At 41.3% G+C, this 18,492-nt stretch overlaps 1 protein-coding gene across 1 annotated transcript in view; it reads left to right on the forward strand.

Annotated features, from left to right (window-relative positions):
• HHIP (hedgehog interacting protein) overlaps positions 1-18,492 on the forward strand; it is a 148,367-nt gene that overhangs the window by 85,559 nt on the left and 44,316 nt on the right. Inside the window, exon 5 of the mRNA XM_073549789.1 lies at positions 10,267-10,418. Coding sequence (XP_073405890.1) covers positions 10,267-10,418 — 152 coding nt within the window. The remainder of the gene's footprint in view (positions 1-10,266; positions 10,419-18,492) is intronic.

Genomic DNA, 18,492 nt, shown 5'->3' on the forward strand with positions numbered 1-18,492 from the left:
ACTGAACCATGCAGATTGTCCATGTCCAATATGTTCTATGGGTGAAATTTCTCTTGCAGAGATTGAAGAGATGCACCGCATGTCCATTTCCGTATGTGAGCCGTGGGCATCTCTGGATGAATAGTGGACGTGGGATTTCAAGAAATCCACTATGCTGTATCAACTGGCCGCTGCACAAGTACAAAGCGTCCAACCCACGTTTAATGATCGTCTGCACATACCCTTAGTGGCTAGAGCAAGGAGGCATCTTGATGTAGGCAAGCTGATATTAGAGCTGCCAGTGTTTTTAGAGAGGAGTCAGGTAAGAAAGGTGATGGAGTAGATCCACTAAAAATGAGAGTGTGTCAGGCTGGGCATAAGCAGGCAGTGACTACTGAGAAGTGAATATCACTAAATTTTTGTGCTGCATTTCATTGTTAAAACCTATACTGACTGCAGATTGTGCAAATAATGTCCTACACACAAACTAAAACACTGACAGATACTGTCACAGAGTCGTTGGTACAGCAAAACTAGTAAGAAAAGATAAAAAAAAACTCTACCCTAATAATCAACCAACAAGCCCATTGCCTCTGAGTAGTAAAAAGTTCCTGTTGTGTGCCAGCCGGTGCAAACTAATAATGTTTTTAAAAATAGAAGTGTTAATAGCTTATTTTTATTAACTAACAAAATGTAAAGTGAAAGAAAAAAGACACGTCTAAACAAATCAATATTTGGTGTGACCACCTTTTGCCTTCTTTACACCACAAATTCTTCTAGCTACATTTTCACACAGTTTTTGAAGAAATTCAACAGAAAGGCTGTTCCTAAACATCAAGGAGAACTAACCACAGATCTTCTGTAGATCTATAAATGTAGGCTTGCTCAAATTCTTCTGTTTCTTTTGTAATCCTAGACAGACTCGATGATGTTGAGATAAGGGCTCTGTGGGGGCCATGTTATCACTTCCAGGACTCCTTATCCTTCTTTTATATTGAGGATGGTTCTTAATGACATTGGCTGTATGTTTTTGGTTGTCTTACTACAGAATAAATTTATAGCCAATCAGACGCTGTCCTAGTGGTATTGCATGATGGATAAGTATCTAGATTTTTCAACATGTAGGATATATTTCAAATCCCCAACTCCTTTGACAGAAACGCCGTTACACCATCATGCTACACTGTCGCTTGCAGACACTCATTATGTACAGCCATCCAGGCTTCAGAGAACAAACTGCCTTCTGTTTCACATTTTGACTCAACAGACCAGAGAGCCTGATGCCACTTTTCTGCCCCCCAATTCTTATTTTTTCATGCGTTTGCCCTTGTTTACATGTAGAAGTTATGGATTTTTGGCAGCAATTCTTGCTTGAAGAACACTTCCAGCCAGCCTTCTTCAAACAGTAGATGATTGTAGCCAGGTCCCACAAGTTGCTTCCAGTTCTAAAATTATGACACTGCCAGAAATATTCCAATTTACAAGCATGGTGTCTATTGCGTCTACAGTCCTCAATGTTGCACTTGGTGCTTCTTCTGGGAGAGGTCTGACTGATACAGTGTACTGACGTTGTGTCTTATTGCGGTGCTCAGTCTTGCCATGGTGTATTGCCTGTGAAACTGTATTCTTCAACCTCACCTGTGTTGAGGAGTTTGGCTGTTCCCCATGCAGTTTTAAGCCTTTTACTTAGCTGTGTTTCTTTCATATGAAAATGATGATTATTATCACCTTGCTAGAATTACTCAGAAACCTGACTATGATTCTACAAATAACTAACGTTGTGCAAGTATTCCTAGAATTGATGTTTATTTGAAGGAAAAGGGTGGTCACAATAAATTTTGATCTTGTTAATTGATAAAAATAAACTATTTACACTTATTTTATAAGCTTTTTTTACTTTACAATACTTTGTTCACACCTGATGAAGGCTTTTGTAACTTACTATATTTATTAATAATATATGCACCTCACTGATAGGTACTTGCAACGTATTGAAAACCTCGATGGTGGCTTCATAAATGAATACACTGCACCTGCAGCAGAATGTCTGTACACTGTATATATACTGGGCAGTGGGTATTAATGCTTATCTTACCAAATTAATGTGCTGCCATATGGTGACACAGAACAGAAATCCTGTGATTTTTGATTGGTTGAATCTGTCGGCTTCATGGTAATTGCTAGGTAATTCCTCTCACGCAGCAATTCACTATTTAAAGTGAATCTGTCAGCAGGTTTTACTATATAATCTGAGGAAACAACGGGGTAGGGGTTAAAACACAGATTTCAGCAATATGTCACTTACCAGGCTGTGTGCTGTTGTTTACTTACAATGAACGTTTTATCCCTTGGTGATTATCATTGTCTGGATTGCATGGTATGTACTTGCTAGGCTGACACCTCCCCCTTCTGTGATTAGCTGCTCACTCTCAATTGACAGTGTGTATAATGAACCTGGTGTGGGTGGGTCAGCTCTGGTACATGATACAACTAAGAACTCTGACTGTGTCAGAACCACTGCACCCAGTAAACTAAAGTGATCATTGCTGGAATCAGGGTCACTTTGCCTGTACTATGCTGTTCTCAGCGGAGTTAGCAAATCCCTTTTGACAGATTCCTTTTAATTGAGTATTTAAGGTGAATCAGAATGAGTTATTTCTAATTAAGAAATCATAGTTTCAATGATTAAAACCCAATAACTGACTGTGTCCATATAAAACAAATCGTTATCTACCATCATGTTACTTGACCATAGTAATTCAGCATTCTGTAAAAATCATCCCCTATCAAGACTGCAGTCTTAATACTTAGCTATTGTTACTAACCCTGATAGGGGCTCACTATGTAGTAGCAGTGTCACATAATTATTGACTAACATTTCAATATAATTATTTAACTGACACCTCTTCATTTCCCCATCACCATTGTCACTCTCCCACCAGTCTTTACTGCAGGATATGAGGGTGATAAGAGTACTAGTAGGTGGTGGCTTCAGGTAGTAGGAGCCCATGGACAGTTGAATTTTCTTCTCTCTGTATAATTCAGCCCTGAGTAAATGGCTTTCAAAAATATATGCAGGTATTGCATTTTTATGATCAAAATTTTTAGGAGTATTTCTTGATGGATCGCTAGTGGTAACGAGTGAGCAGTAAACTGCTCGGTACTCGAATTGAGCACTTTGAAATGCTCGGGTGCTCGATTCAAGGAACAAGCGTAATGTACGTCAACGAAGCAGTCAAATGTTTTTCCGCCAGAGTTTTACTCGACAGATGAGGTGGGGTTGGAGAGAAAGAGGAGAGAGATAGAGAAGATAGAGAGATGACGCACCTCGGTCCGACAGCCACAGATGAGCTGGACTTAGGTGAGGAGCGCCTCTTCTCCGAGCGAGAGAGAGAATTAATGGCTTCAGTGCTGCGCAGCTCAGGGACCTGAGCACTCGAGCATCATGCGATACTCGGCACTTCTCGGTACTCAGTCAAATACCCAAATGCGCAATCGAGTATCAATCAGTGGTCAGCACGCTCGCCCATCACTAATCTTTATTCAGGTTAATAGTAAAATAAGAGCGCAATCAACACATGAATTAGTCTTCATGCTTATTTCTTTCCAGCTAATACCATTTGTCTTTGATACCACGGTTTTCTATGTTTCTGTAATATCTCCATTTTTCTGAGATGTCTTATTCCCTAGATTTGAAGTCTGTGTATAATAAAAGCTATGGGCCACCAGAAATAAAAAGGTGTGACTCAGCCATGATTTAATTGACAAAATTATTGCAGTGCTATGTAATGCTTCTCCGAAGATTACCTATTTTTGTAGCTGGTTTTTATTAGTTGCAGGAGCCGGCATGTGACTTTTGCGATTGTGTGCGTTGATGTCTATATAAGGAGGAGGGATCAAGGAAAGGTTGATTATGTAATCCAAGTGCCACCGAGAGAATGAACAGGGGATCTACAGGAGTAACTGAAAAGTGCCTTTGTGTTGTTTCATTCTGCTTGGCACCATGGGAATTTTCATTATCCCATGAAAAATTGTTTCATTGATGTACAAAATGGCTAAACTTTGCTGACATCGTACTAAAGAATCTTTTTTTTTTCCAAGCAAGAAGGTGTTCATTTAACAAACAGGAAACACCATGAAATATTATCCAAGATTGAGGAATGGAAAGCTGCATGGATGAAGTCGCACATTACAAATATTATTTGTACTTTTAGGCTTTTTTTTAAGACATTATGAGAATGACATCATATATATGACTAGTTTTTAATAGCTTTTTTTTTCAAAGCTCTAGACTGGAACTGTTAAAGCCAGTGTTCCAAGATATGCAAACTCCATCCATGTTCAGCCTACTCTGTAGGGCAATTTTCTTAATAAAAAATGTGAGTATAAACCTATACAGTAATTTAACAAATGCTCTTAATTTGCTTAGAATGTAAAGCTCTGGGTTAGAAGATGATACTTTTATTTAATGCCTGTAAAAAGAAGGAAATGAGCACATTTTATTTTATTTCTTCAGCTTTTTGCTGTTTGGATTGGCTGATGGACCTTTTACATTTATTTGCTTTGGGAAAAGATTGTGCATGTATCATATGAAAAGATTTGTTTATGATCACACCCTTCCCCAAAGAAAGTTCTGCTATTATCTGTTGAGATGCTCATAATTCATGTTTATTTAGTCAAAACCTTAAAGGGAACCTGTCCTATTGAAAATGGTATCTGATCTGCAGGCTGGATGTTATAGAACAGGAAGAGATAATCATTTTTATAGGAAAAATATAACGAAACGTTGCTTTGTACTCACTGAAAGCCCTGGTCTTGGTATGCGCACGAGTCCAGTGGGCTGTCCTACTTAGTGACTGACAGCTATTTCTGCGTGCAGATTCACTGTGTAGCACCTGCATCAATCCACTGTAAATCTGGCTTTGAGTCAGTGCCGGAGTGTCGTTTCAGCCGCTGTTCACTATATACTGAACAGTGAGTGAAGTTGGGCCGACCGCTCCTCTATAGCTAAAAGCCAGTGGCTGCAGGGAGGAATAAAGTTTATTTTCTGCCAGTAGTCAAGCTTTTTCTGCAGCAGCTACACAACTTTAGAGTGCTATTATCCCCATATCTGCAGGCTAATAGTGTTTTTTTGCCATGCAGCCAATCAAACAAAAAGGCAATCCCCGCATATGTTGCCTCTGTCTACCGCCACAAAACATGCAGCAGCAGGGACTCAAATATATTAACTGAGCACACCCAAGATACTCAGATAACACCCAAGCATGCTCGGATAACACGATTTCCAAGCACATTTGCTCATCACTAGTTGTCATGAGTATGTAGTTGGTCTGTAGCAATGCAACCCCATACACCCCATAGAATGAAGCACATTGACCCCAATTCATTAAAACTGACATTTTCTATGCCAGTCTTAATGAGGGGCATCTAGTAATAAGATAAAAATTAATTAAAAGATGCACGTCACTTAATGAGTTTGAGGCATCTTGTCATTGGCATGCACCTCAACAAATATTTTACTCCATTCAGAGAATGGAGTAATATATCTGGAGTTAGTAGCTCTGCCACTTTCCGTGAATTTGACAGACGGAATAGCCACAACCCATCCCTGTCCGACATTTCCCCAGCACTCCCCAGCTCTGCTTGAAGCTACCAATAAAAGTTAAAACAATTTTGCGTACCTCTGCATTGCGAAAAACCTTTGCAACTATTCAAAGCGTTTATGTCAGAATTGGAATAAAAACTCTGATGAGTTGGCACCTTTGTGTTCTGATATGTTTTTACCACATCTAGTATTTCCATTTTCAGTAATGTTTTAGTAATTTGTGCTACGGTGGCTCTTCTGTGTGATTGGACATATTTTATTGGTAGATGGGTATAGCGGGATAATAGATAAGACCTGCCGTTTTTGAGATGTTGTCAACCAGTCTGCTAACTAGCACTTTTTTGAATTTACCAATTTGTCACTCAGGTCCGTGAATTGCCCCATTTTTCTTGCATCAAACATGTCAACTTCGAAAAACAACTGATCATTTTCTGCCTAATAAAAAACACGTCAGCAGTTGTAGTGGTTTGGCTGATAGTTGTATATTTAGTTGTTACTTTGTACAATAAACTTATTCTAATATGTAAGATTCATCTTCCCAAGATATCTCTCGTGGTATTTTCTTGTTCTTTTCTGCTTGCATAAGAGAGCTGTTCACATGTATTATCTTCATATTTATCTTTCTGGCAAATGACACATCTTAATTGTTGTCATCAATGTTTTAGAAACAGAGTATCTTGTATTATAGAAGTATGCAGTCCATTTTTTTAACCTGACCTTGGAGTCAAAACAATCTGTTGCAAAACTCCGCAGGGGCAGAAACGTGATAGAAACCTCATATTTCTTAAAATTTATGACTGTTTCTTGGTGGTCCACAAGCCATTCAGGAAAAGGAGTACTTAGTCTTCTAAATTGTTTAATGTTTGTTCTTAAGGAAGGTCAGTGCAAGTTCTTATTTAGATTTATGGTTGCAAATATAGAATGTCAGTAGCAAATCCAAAGACTAGCAAGTTACAAGTTGGGGTTACTGGATTTATGTTTCATTATAATGATGTGAGGATAATTCTTTTAGCTGCATGACCATTTCATTAGTCACAGTTTGTAGAAACAAATCTTTATACAAATAAAGGTTTGAATTAAAACAAAAACAAATGAAGTCACGTTTATCCCGGTCTTCCGCCTCGCAAGAGCAATGAGATTGTTCATCCAGTTAAAATAGCAGGGAATTCAATATTTCCAGAGTATTCATTGCTACAGTTGGGGGTACCTCACCTCTCTTGTCGGAAACTGGGAGAGGACTCGGATTAGTAGAATGATATGGATCTCATTAAACCATTGCTTAAATATTTCATTTCAGTCATTTCCATTTTACTCTTAATTCATTCCTGTCGTTCTAAAACAAATTATATTTTTGTATGTAATTCAGAAAGAGGCCTCAATGCATTGCTGTGTGCAGGGAGACTGTAAGATGACACTTGGAAGAGGCTCCAAATACACTCGGTGTGCCTCCATATGACACCATTTTTGGCTATATTCTACAATAGATGTACGTTTTCCAGGAGCACTTCCATGAAATAACATGGAACTTATTAAAAGGGTATAATGGCCATAACAAATATCACCGTGGAGTTCAAAGGCCAATATCAAAGGAAACCAGATAATGGCTATCAGTACATTTCCAAACTATAGATTTAAGCTGAAGAACCTAGAAGAAATTGAGAAACTACACAAATTCCAAGCAGATTTTGCTATGAACAGATTTGAAACCTAGTTAAAATTCAGAAAAGCAAAGAAGAAGCTCTGGTAAAAAGCCAGAATGTGTTAAAGAACCTTAAAGAATTACTTAATCGCACATGTTGCTATCTGGGATGAGACCATAACTTAGAACCGCAAATAATTGTTTGGTAAGGATCACAGTTTATTTCTCTGGCACGTGTCCGATAGCTGAAAGCTATACCCTTAATTTCTTGGAACATATTAGAACAATTTCATTCATTCAGGAAGATGTGTAAAAAAATGTTTCACTCCTAGTGAAAATCTCTGGATTTTTCAGATGTTTCCCTTTCCATTCATTAGCTGGAACGTGGCATTCTAATCTACACTGTGACTCGGTGCCAGATTCTTATCAAAGAACGAGTGGCACTAATATTTGTGAGGCGGAATTTTTTTCTTGACTAACAAGGGATTGAGTGTCATACATTCTGGAAATGCTTTCAAGGCATGCTTAGCTAGAAATGTTTTCACTCGCAGGGGTCATTAGGGGGACCGTATTACATGAGTCAGAATCCAGAGTCTGTAAGTAAGTTGTGTCTATTAAAGCTTCCCAGCTAAAAACAGCTTGGAAAAGTGAAAATTCACATAAGAGTGAGGGGTTTACTATACAAGACTGTGAGAAGAATTCATTTTCTGTTATTCCACTTTTCATTCTGGTGATCTTTTTTGTGATCTGTAGTACTTTAGACCACAATAAACATCAATCTAAAAACAGTAAAGAATAAAGAAAACTAAATCATCTAATTAGCTCTCTTTTGTGCAATTTTAGATAGCTGTAAAAAAGCCTCATTATAGTGACTGAGCTATGGGCATAACACCCAAATCCCTACCAAATCTAGTAACCCTGAAGGATTCCATACTAGGTTCAGTTCCTCACATCCTTGGGGAGCTCAGGTCTATTAGCTTCTAGAATGCGACTCTACAACTGCGATACCAACCCTTGCCCTGAGAGAATATGCACCAGGTTGTATGAGTTTTTTCAATGGGTCTCCAGCAGATGACAGAAGTTATATTGGGCATCAAAATATGTAAAAATTTAAATTTTATTAGGCCTTTGGTAGTCACCATATGACTTACAACTTAAAAACCAAACTATATGGTTGGTGCCATTTATGGAGTTGTATATCATCAGTAGTTTTTGATGAATGGGTAAATGCCATACAGTTTTAAGAGGTTGTCCACTACTTGGACAACTCCTTCTGAATCCCTATTTTTCACCTCAGTAAAATATTAACCATTCCTGTGGTGCGCTTGCTCTCCCCGGGGTTTGCCTGACATTGTTATGTCATTGTTATGTCATGGGATCCCTGCGGCCAACCAACGGTGGCTTCACTCTACTCTCCTACAGACGCAATTGACATATGGAGAAAGAGAGAGAGCAGCAGCTCTCAATTTTTCCAGATTTGTCCTAAGGAGGAGAGAGCTTTAATTGACATAGGAATCACGTGATATAACAACGTCAGGCAAACTCGGGGAAACAGCACCAGAGGTGAGTATGGGTGTTATTATTTTACTGGAGGAAACATGGGGATTCAGGAGGTATTGTTCAAGTAGTGGACATTTCCATTAATAAAAACTCATGGCAAATAAAATGTTGTTGTTTTTATGTACTTGGGCTTTTTAATGAACAAAGAGATATTTTTCTCCATGTTTTGTCTTCTGGGATTTATTTGACTTTTTTTAACTTTTTATTAGATACACAATATTGAATGTGTTAGACAGTGTAAAGCAGCTACCCTGACTTTTATGTCCATAAATGCTTGGATTCTACATAAAATAACAATTACGGAGCAATTTTTCTTGTGTTGTGTTCTTCCTGTTACTCATCTGAAAAATGTGTAAATAAATATTACTGTTACCATGCTCAGTACTGTATGATTGAAGAGTATTAGAATGTGTAAAGTTACATATTTGTCAGGGGAAATGGTAACATCAAGGTGACATTTTACTCATACAGGTTCAGGAGGATGGAAACAATGTAGAATTCCAAGATATTATATTATTAAAGTGTTATTACTTTAGGCAATGTGCAGTATGTTTAAGAGTAAATAATGGCCAACCTTTCTCATCTATAACGGTTATGAATCCCAATCCATTTGCCCATTTGTTACAGATGCCTAAAGTGGCAAATTTGATCCCATTAGTACTTTCTATGCACGTCTTCATTGCTATGATTTTTCGAATAGGTTACTGTCACTATATATAATGTACCGTCTAAGGAAAAGCTAAATTGATTCTCATTTCACTGTTGAAAAATCTGAAAATAAATTATTTCCAAAGTCTTTTCTGCATGCAGTTATGTAAAGAGAGTGTCTTTCCTTACACTGACCACATTCTTAGCTATGAATTCCATGCAGGAATCAGAGATAGTGGGTTAGTACCTACAGGGAGCAATGATGTGAGGACCACCAGAGTTGTGACAAGTGATGTAGCTGCCTCCAGGGTAAAACAAAGGTTTACATATTACACTAGCAATTTGAAAGTTTTCAAAACATATTGCCAAGACAGTGGGACTTGGCAGCCGTGGCTGTTCTTTTTTTTTTATTTTCTCGTCTTCTTCATACGTTGTGCATACTTGAATTACCGTAAATGTTATTAACCTTTTTTTCTTCATTTGCCTTCAAGAAACTACAAGCAGCCTAGTAACCCAGCTAAGAATTCTTTACGGCACTTAAACTTGTCTTCATGGCTACCAAAAGATTACACACACAAATCACTTCACAAAAGTAGTGTAAGAGCCTGGAGCATAGATAACCATGCAGGACAATTGTCTTTTCCAAACTCTTAAATAGTCTCCCAAAGTGAAATGTTTTATAATCGTTTTTTGTGCGGTAGTCATAGAAGAAAGAAAGAAGTTTGGGCACAGATTATCCGTTCGAAAGAAAGGATTTTTTTTCTTGGTTCCAACTGAAACACAATAAAGCACATAATTAACTTCACAATTCTTTGTGTTTCTCGTTTGACTGCAGGGAGGAGATGAAAGAGGACTGCTAGGCCTTGCATTCCATCCCAATTATAAGAAAAATGGAAAGCTGTATGTGTCATACACCACCAACCAAGAGCGTTGGGCCAGCGGACCTCACGACCACATTCTTCGCGTTGTGGAGTACACAGTATCTAGGTACTGAATCTAAAAATCAGCATGGTGCTGTCCATTATAATAGGAATAGTTAGAACATTTAGTTCATTCATAAAAGTATGCATGTGTACTATTGAGGTATTACCCACTGATGTTACCGTTTTTCTTCTATTGACACTGACAATTAGCACAGAGTAATATAAGCATGCAGAATGTGTGTGTATGTAGAGAGATAGGTAGAATTATATCACATATATATATATATATATATATATATATATATATATATGCACATACGGTCATATGTTAAAGTTTGGGCACCCCTATTAATGTTAACCTTTTTTCTTTATAACAATTTTGGTTTTTGCAACAGCTATTTCAGTTTCATATATCTAATAACTGATGGACTCAGTTATATTTCTGGATTCAAATGAGGTTTATTGTACTAACAGAAAATGTGCAATCTGCATTTAAACAAAATTTGAGCGGTGCAAAAGTATGGGCACCCTTATCATTTTCTTGATTTGAACACTCCTAACTACTTTTTACTGACTTCCTGAAGCACTAAATTGGTTTTGTGACCTCATTGAGCTTTGAACTTCATAGCCAGGTGTATCAAATCATGAAAAAAGGTATTTAAGGTGGCCACATGCAAGTAGTTCTCCTATTTGATTCTCCTATGAAGAGTGGCATCATGGGCTCCTCAAAACAACTGTCAAATGATCTGAAAACAAAGATTATTCAACATAGCTTTTCAGGGGAAGGATACAAAAAGTTGTCTCAGAGATTTAACCTGTCAGTTTCCACTGTGAGGAACATAGTAAGGAAATGGAAGAACACAGGTACAGTTCTTGTTAAGCCCAGAAGTGGCAGGCCAAGAAAAATATCAGAAAGGCAGAGAAGAAGAATGGTGAGAACAGTCAAGGACAATCCACAGACCACCTCCAAAGACCTGCAGCATCATCTTGCGTCACTGATGGTGTCACTGTGCATCGGTCAACAATACAGCGCACTTTGCACAAGGAGAAGGTGTATGGGAGAGTGATGCGAAAGAAGCCGTTTCTGCAAGCACGCCACAAAGAGAGTCGCCTGAGGTATGCAAAAGCTCTTTGGACAAGCCAGTCACATTTTGGAAGAAGGTCCTGAAGACTGATGAAACAAAGATTGAGTTGTTTGGTCATACAAAAAGGCATTATGCATGGAGGCTAAAAAACAGCATTCCAAGAAAAACACTTGCTACCCACAGTAAAATTTGGTGGAGGTTCCATCATGCTTTGGGTCTGTGTGGCCAATGCCGGCACCGGGAATCTTGTTAAAGTTGAGGGTCGCATGGATTCAACTCAGTATCAGCAGATTCTTGACAATAATGTGCAAGAATCAGTGACGAAGTTGAAGTTACGCAGGGAGGGGGTTTCAGCAAGACAATGATCCAAAACACCGCTCCAAATCTACTCCGGCATTCATGCAGAGGAACAATTACAATGTTCTGGAATGGCCATCCCAGACCCCAGACCTGAATATCATTGAACATCTGTGGGATGATTTGAAGCGGGCTGTCCATGCTCGGCGACCATCAAACTTAACTGAACTGGAATTGTTTTGTAAACAGGAATGGTCACAAATACCTTCATCCAGGATCCAGGAACTCATTAATAGCTACAGGAAGCGACTAGAGTCTGTTATTTTTGCAAAAGGAGGATCTACGAAATATTAATGTCACTTTTATTGTTGAGGTGCCCATACTTTTGCACCGGTCAAATTTTGTTTAAATGCAGATTGCACATTTTCTGTTAGTACAATAAACCTCATTTGAATCCAGAAATATAAATGAGTCCATCAGTTATTAGATATATGAAACTGAAATAGCTGTTGCAAAAACCAAAATTGTTATAAAGAGAAAAGGTTAACATTAATAGGGGTGCCCAAACTTTAACATATGACTGTATACAGTACTTGACATTAAGTTTGTAACACCAAGAAGGGAAATGTCATGCAACTATGAACATTACAGGATCGATAGACATGTTAATGATATGCAAATAGTGAAAAAATGCAAAATCCATTTTCAAAACATCATGATTTATTCCGAATTGAGTCAAAAATACACTTACCCACCATGGCATGCTGTCAGTTAAGTTATTAATGGTTGTCTTATGAATGTTCTGCCTTCTTAAATGCACTTGGGTACACAAATCATCAAAATCCGTTGCTGTCAGCTGTCTGCAATTGTCAACTAATCATGTTCCAGATGTGTTTAATAGTGGGCAGCTTGCATGGCCAAGATGATTGGTTGGCATTTGCAAAGGGAGCTGCCAGTAACAGTTCTTTGTATGAAAAAGGGCATTCACTATGGCAGAACATTCCTCAGACCACCATTAATAATCTCATTGATAATGTCAAGGAGTGCAAGTGCGTGTATTTCTGCTCATGAAACTCATACTCAATACTAAACAAATCAAGATGCTTCGAAAATTTTGTTTCCATTTCTAAATCATATGCATATGATTAACATGCCTATCGATCCTGTGATGTCCACAATTTCACAACTTTTCCTTTTTGGTGTTGCAATTGTAACATTGATGAGTATGTATATATATATATATATATATATGTATATGTGTATATATATGTCCATGTGCGAATTGCAGATTCAAACTGAAAGTAGCAAAAGCATTGAGGATCATATATGGAAGCAAAGATTCAAGAAACACATGTATAACACCAGAATATGTATCAAACCTTAGATTCCATAAAGTATCCTCCGTTTACTCTGATGAAAACTTTACACTTCCTTGGCACCACCACATTTCACTCTGGGCACCATGCATTTAGAGAAATTAATTTAGAACAATGCATGGTGCCTACAGTGAAACATGGTGGTGGCAGTTTGCTTATGTGGGGCTGCATGAAGGCTGCTGGTGCCGAAAGAACTACTTTCCATTCATAGTATCATGAATTCACAGATGTACTGCTCTGTATTGAAAGTGAAGCTGCTACCATCATTCCATGCCCTTAGATGTGCACATTTCCAACCTGACAATGATAAAAAAAACCACATCTAAGCCACTTTTGCACTCCTGAAGAAGAACAGAGTGAAAATGGTTCAGTGGTCAATTTTGTCCCCTGATCTGAACCCATTCTAACACCTATGGGGAATTCTGAAGAGACCAATTGAGCATCACTCTCCATCTAGCATCCAGGCTCTAAATGAGGGAGTTCTTGAAGAATAGTAAAAGATATATGTTGTAATACGTAGCTCTCTTCTTAATTCCATGCCCAGAAGACTTGGTGCTGTCCTTAAAAATCATGGAGGTCATACAAAATGCTAGATGTAGTTGTTTTTGATGTGTAGTATATTCATTTTTGCATCAATTAATTTGAATAAAACTGAAGATTTTGTAATGAAAATTATATTATTAACCTTACTTTCATGTTATGAGTTAGAAAAATGTTCTATTAAACTCAGTCTTCTCAAAAGTTTGGAGATTGTTCTTGTGTTCAGTGAGATATTGATTAAAATCTTACTTTTCAAAGAGGGTATACTCATTTATGTTGAGAACAAGATGCACTTTTTGTCCCCAAAATTTTGGGGGAAAATGGGGGTGCGTCTTATATTGTGGATATATCTTACCGGCCGCCGTGGATCAGGGTCCCAGGGTCACTGCTGGAGGAGGCAAGAGTGGAGCGTTGCTGCAGGCTGGGGTGAGGGGATGTTCTGATGTGCGCCGCTGCGGGTGTTCAGTGGTGCAGGGGCTCTGCCGACATTTTGTGAAAGCCCAGAGACCCCGCACTTACATGGTTTCATGGTTTACTGTGCGGTGGACTCCGGGAAAATGGCTGCTGGGGCATGCGCAGATGGAGGTCTCGGCACCAAGATCTCGGGAGATGAGATCTCAGCAACCCTGGGACCCCTCTTCACCGCAGCCACAACTCCCGGTAAGCAATAAGACGCATGGATTATAAGAAGCACCACCATTTTATTAAAAAAAGTTTTTTCCTATTTTTCTCCTGAAAATTTGGGGTGCGTCTTATAATCCGGTGTGTCTTATAATCCGCAAAATATGGTATATGTGTGTGTGTGTGTGTGTGTGTGTGTGTGTGTGTGTGTGTGTGTATATATATATATATATACACACAGTGGGCCATTTATATGGATACACCTAAATAAAATGGGAATGGTTGGTGATATCAATTTCCTGTTTGTGGCACATTAGTATATGGAAGGGGGAAAACTTTTCAAGATGGGTGGTGACCATGGTGGCTATTTTGAAGTTAGCCATTTTGGATCCAACTTTATTTTTTTCAATGAGAAGAGGGTCATGTGACACATCAAACTTATTGAGAATTTCACAAGAAAAACAATGGTGTGCTTGGTTTTAATGTAACTTTATTCTTTCATGAGTTATTTACAAGTTTATGACCACTTATAAAATGTGTTCAAAGTGCTGCCCATTGTGTTGGATTGTCAATGCAACCCTCTTCTCCCACTCTTGACACACTGATAGCAAAACCACAGAAGAAATGCCAGCACAGGCTTCCAGTATCCATTGTTTATTCGGTCGTCCATGACAGCACCACCTGAGAGAGGGGATCCGCCCTTTAGGAACAGGAAACCTACAGATACAAAAGGGTGGCACCTCTCCCACGCATCAGTTGGTTTCCTGTTCCTAGAGGACAGGACTCTCTACAGATCGTCCGTCAGAATCATCATGGAATACCCAGGCCGGCTGACCGACCCAGGTAGCGAGGGGGTCTCCTACCTCGGTCAGTGCGGGGTCCCTGGAAGCGCCACGGTGGGGCCGGGAAGGTCACCACGGCAGTGGACGAAGCAGGTGGAGCAAGGGTCCGGTGGATGCCGTCTCCAGAGCCAGCACCTGGTAGGTATGCCCCGGTGCGCTTCCCCAGGCCCGGTCCTCCGGGTCAGTGCTGTCTCCTGGCCGGGCTCATGGCGGCGGGCGCGGGGGGTGCTGGCACTCCGGGCGGGCCTGCGCGGCTCCTTCGCACGCGCTCCCGCAGGGCTCTGTGAGCGGCGGAAGTGACGCGGCGGAAGGGGCGGAGCGATGGCGCCGATTCCGGAAGTCGGGTGCCGGCGGCCTCCGGCGCGCGCCGCGGGTGCATGCCGGTCCGGGGGTCGCGCGGCGACCCGGCGAAGGCGAGGGGGGCCGGAGCATGGGGGAGGGAACGCAAATGCCAGGGGGTGGTGCTAGGACAGTATGCCTGCTAACCCGGACAGGAGGCCATATAAGGCAGATGGGGACGCCGCTGGGGTGCTTCTGAAGGCCCCAGCAATGGAGACGTCGGAAGCCCCCTTAGTCCAGCAGGACGAGACGCAGGAACACCCGCAGAAACAGGCGAGTGGCCAGCAGAAGAGACAGAAACGAACCAGCGACCAGAGCCGCGAAAGTTCCTCCAGAAAGGACCCCCCCGCCTCCCTCCGTGATCCGGTACCTGCCTCATCTGCATGGGTAAGAGATCTCCGTGAATGTACCCTGATGCAGTGTTCCTTTATGCTTTTTTTCAGGGGAAGAAGGTTACGGGAAAACAGAAACACAGGGAATGTGCCCTCTGTAGTTCCCCCCTTCCAGATGGCCACCCTAAAAAATTATGCCAGCCATGCATACGGCAGACGGTAGGAGTTATTAAGGACAGGGAGTCCAGGGGTAGATTGTCAGGCCCTTATACTCTCCCCCGTTTATGCAGGTAGCGGAAGAGACACCTGACTTCACTTCAAACCTGAGAGACATGATCAGGGCAGAAATGAAAGCTTTACCTCAAAGAGAACCTTCTAGGAGAAGAGAGGCTAGTGGTTCAGTCTCGGAGGCCTCAGTCGCCCCTGGGAAGGGGGACAATTCCTCGGACTCCTCGGCCTCCTCCTCGTCTTCCTCGGATGAAGACTCTAGCCGGTTCTGCTTCCCCTTAGACCAGATGGACAAATTAGTGAAAGCTATACGGTCCACCATGGGGGTAGCGGACAAAAAACAGGAACTCTCAGCACAGGACATTATGTTCGGGGGGTTGGACCCCAAAAAACGTAAAGCCTTTCCATTAAACGAAAAGGTTCAGAGCCTAATTGATAGAGAATGGAAGAGACCGGAAAAAAGGGGCTCCATGCCACCAGCCTTTAAGCGGAGATACCCCTTCGAGGACCCGGTAGTAAATAGATGGGATAAAGCCCCGAAACTAGATGCTGCAGTAGCCAAAGCATCTAAAAAATCCGCCATACCATTTGACGATATGGCCTCCCTGAAAGATCCGTTAGATAAGAAAGCGGATTCTTTCCTTAAAGGGACATGGGAGATGTCAGCAGGCGCGTTAAGACCAGCGGTAGCTGCCACCTGTACAGCCAGATCCATGATGGTCTGGCTAGATCAGCTAGATTCCGAACTAAGAGATGGAGCATCAAGATCATCTATTCGGAAAAATTTACCCATCATTCAGAATGCCGCAGCGTTTTTAGCCGATGCTTCTGCAGACTCTGCAAGAATGGCGGCAAAAGCCGCAGGTCTGTCTAATGCAGCGCGAAGAGCGCTCTGGTTAAAATGCTGGCCAGGAGATATTCAAACCCGGTCCCGTCTCTGTTCCATTCCCTGCGAAGGGGAGTACCTATTCGGTCCCGTCTTGGACGAATTGTTGGAGAAAGCTGGAGATGACAAAAAGAAATTTCCCAGTCTCCCGAACCCCTCGTACAGACGTCCCTTCGCCAGGAAAGGGGTTTTCCGAAGAAGGCCGTCCAGAGATCAGGGCAGATGGGATGATAAAAAAAGGAAAGGTACAGGATTCATGTTTGGGGGAGGGCGCCAGGAAGGTCCAGCTCGGGATACGAAAAAGCCGCCCCAATGACTAGTTGCCCCGGTAGGAGGGAGACTAGCTGCCTTCTACCCATCCTGGTCTCTGATCTCCAATAGCAGCTGGATATTGGGGATAATAGCCGTGGGACTACGACTAGAGTTTTCTAGGGTTCCCCTTGATCAATTTAAAATCACCCCTCTCAGGTCATCTGCGGCAGAACAAGCTGCCCTGGAAGCCGAGGTTCATATCCTGTGCGCTAAGAAAGTCCTGATAGAGGTTCCGGAGGAAGAATGGGGGAAGGGATTCTACTCCCCTCTGTTCCTGGTCCGCAAACCGGACAGCTCCTTTAGGACAATAATTAACCTTAAAGCCCTCAACAAATTTTTGGTCATACGTCCCTTTAAGATGGAAACGATTAAATCTGCAATAAAATTGCTGTTCAAAAATTGCTTCATGGTGGTGTTAGATTTAAAAGACGCATACTACCATATACCCATCCATGCAGGCCATCAGCGGTTCCTCAGAGTGGCGGTTCATTTGGATGGGTCAATTCGACTTTTCCAATATGCGGCCCTCCCTTTTGGAGTGGCAGTCGCTCCCCGAGTGTTTACTAAGGTGATAGCGGAGGTCATGGCCCATCTACGTGAATCAAACATTCTGGTGATCCCCTACCTGGACGATTTTCTCATTGTAGGTAAAACGGCAAACCATTGTTTACAACAGCTACAAAAGGCAATGTCTGCCCCAGAACGGTTAGGATGGTTGCTGAACGTCAAAAAGTCCCGGTTGCAGCCAATGAAAGTCCAACAATTTTTGGGCCTAACCCTGGATTCTGAAAAACAGGAATGCCGTCTGCCTCCGGACAAGCTCGTTCGCCTCCATTATCAGATCCTGAACGCCTCCAATAACCCCACCATGTCCCTCAGAAAAGCCATGTCCCTTCTAGGCTCTCTCTCGGCCTGTATCCCGGCAGTCCAGTGGGCCCAGTTTCATGCAAGGAAACTACAGAGCGAGGTCTTATTACATCAAAAAGTCCTTGGAGGTTACTTGGAGGGTCAGCTAACCTTATCCCGTAACACAAGGGAGTCCCTAGAGTGGTGGTTACACAAGGATAACTTATTAAAAGGGGTGCCCTGGGAGTATAACGTAACCCGCATAGTCACCACGGATGCTAGTCCTTACGGTTGGGGAGCTCATATGGGTGAAATTTTAGTCCAGGACCGATGGCAACATCATCAGTTAGGAATGTCATCTAACCTAAAAGAATTAACGGCAGTAGAACAGGCGGCTAAAAAGCTCCTTGTGTATCTACAGGGCCATCATGTAC

The sequence above is a fragment of the Dendrobates tinctorius genome, unplaced genomic scaffold, assembly GCF_039654945.1.
Source record: "Dendrobates tinctorius isolate UK_male_01 unplaced genomic scaffold, ASM3965494v1 ptg000161l, whole genome shotgun sequence".
Lineage (NCBI taxonomy): Eukaryota > Metazoa > Chordata > Amphibia > Anura > Dendrobatidae > Dendrobates > Dendrobates tinctorius.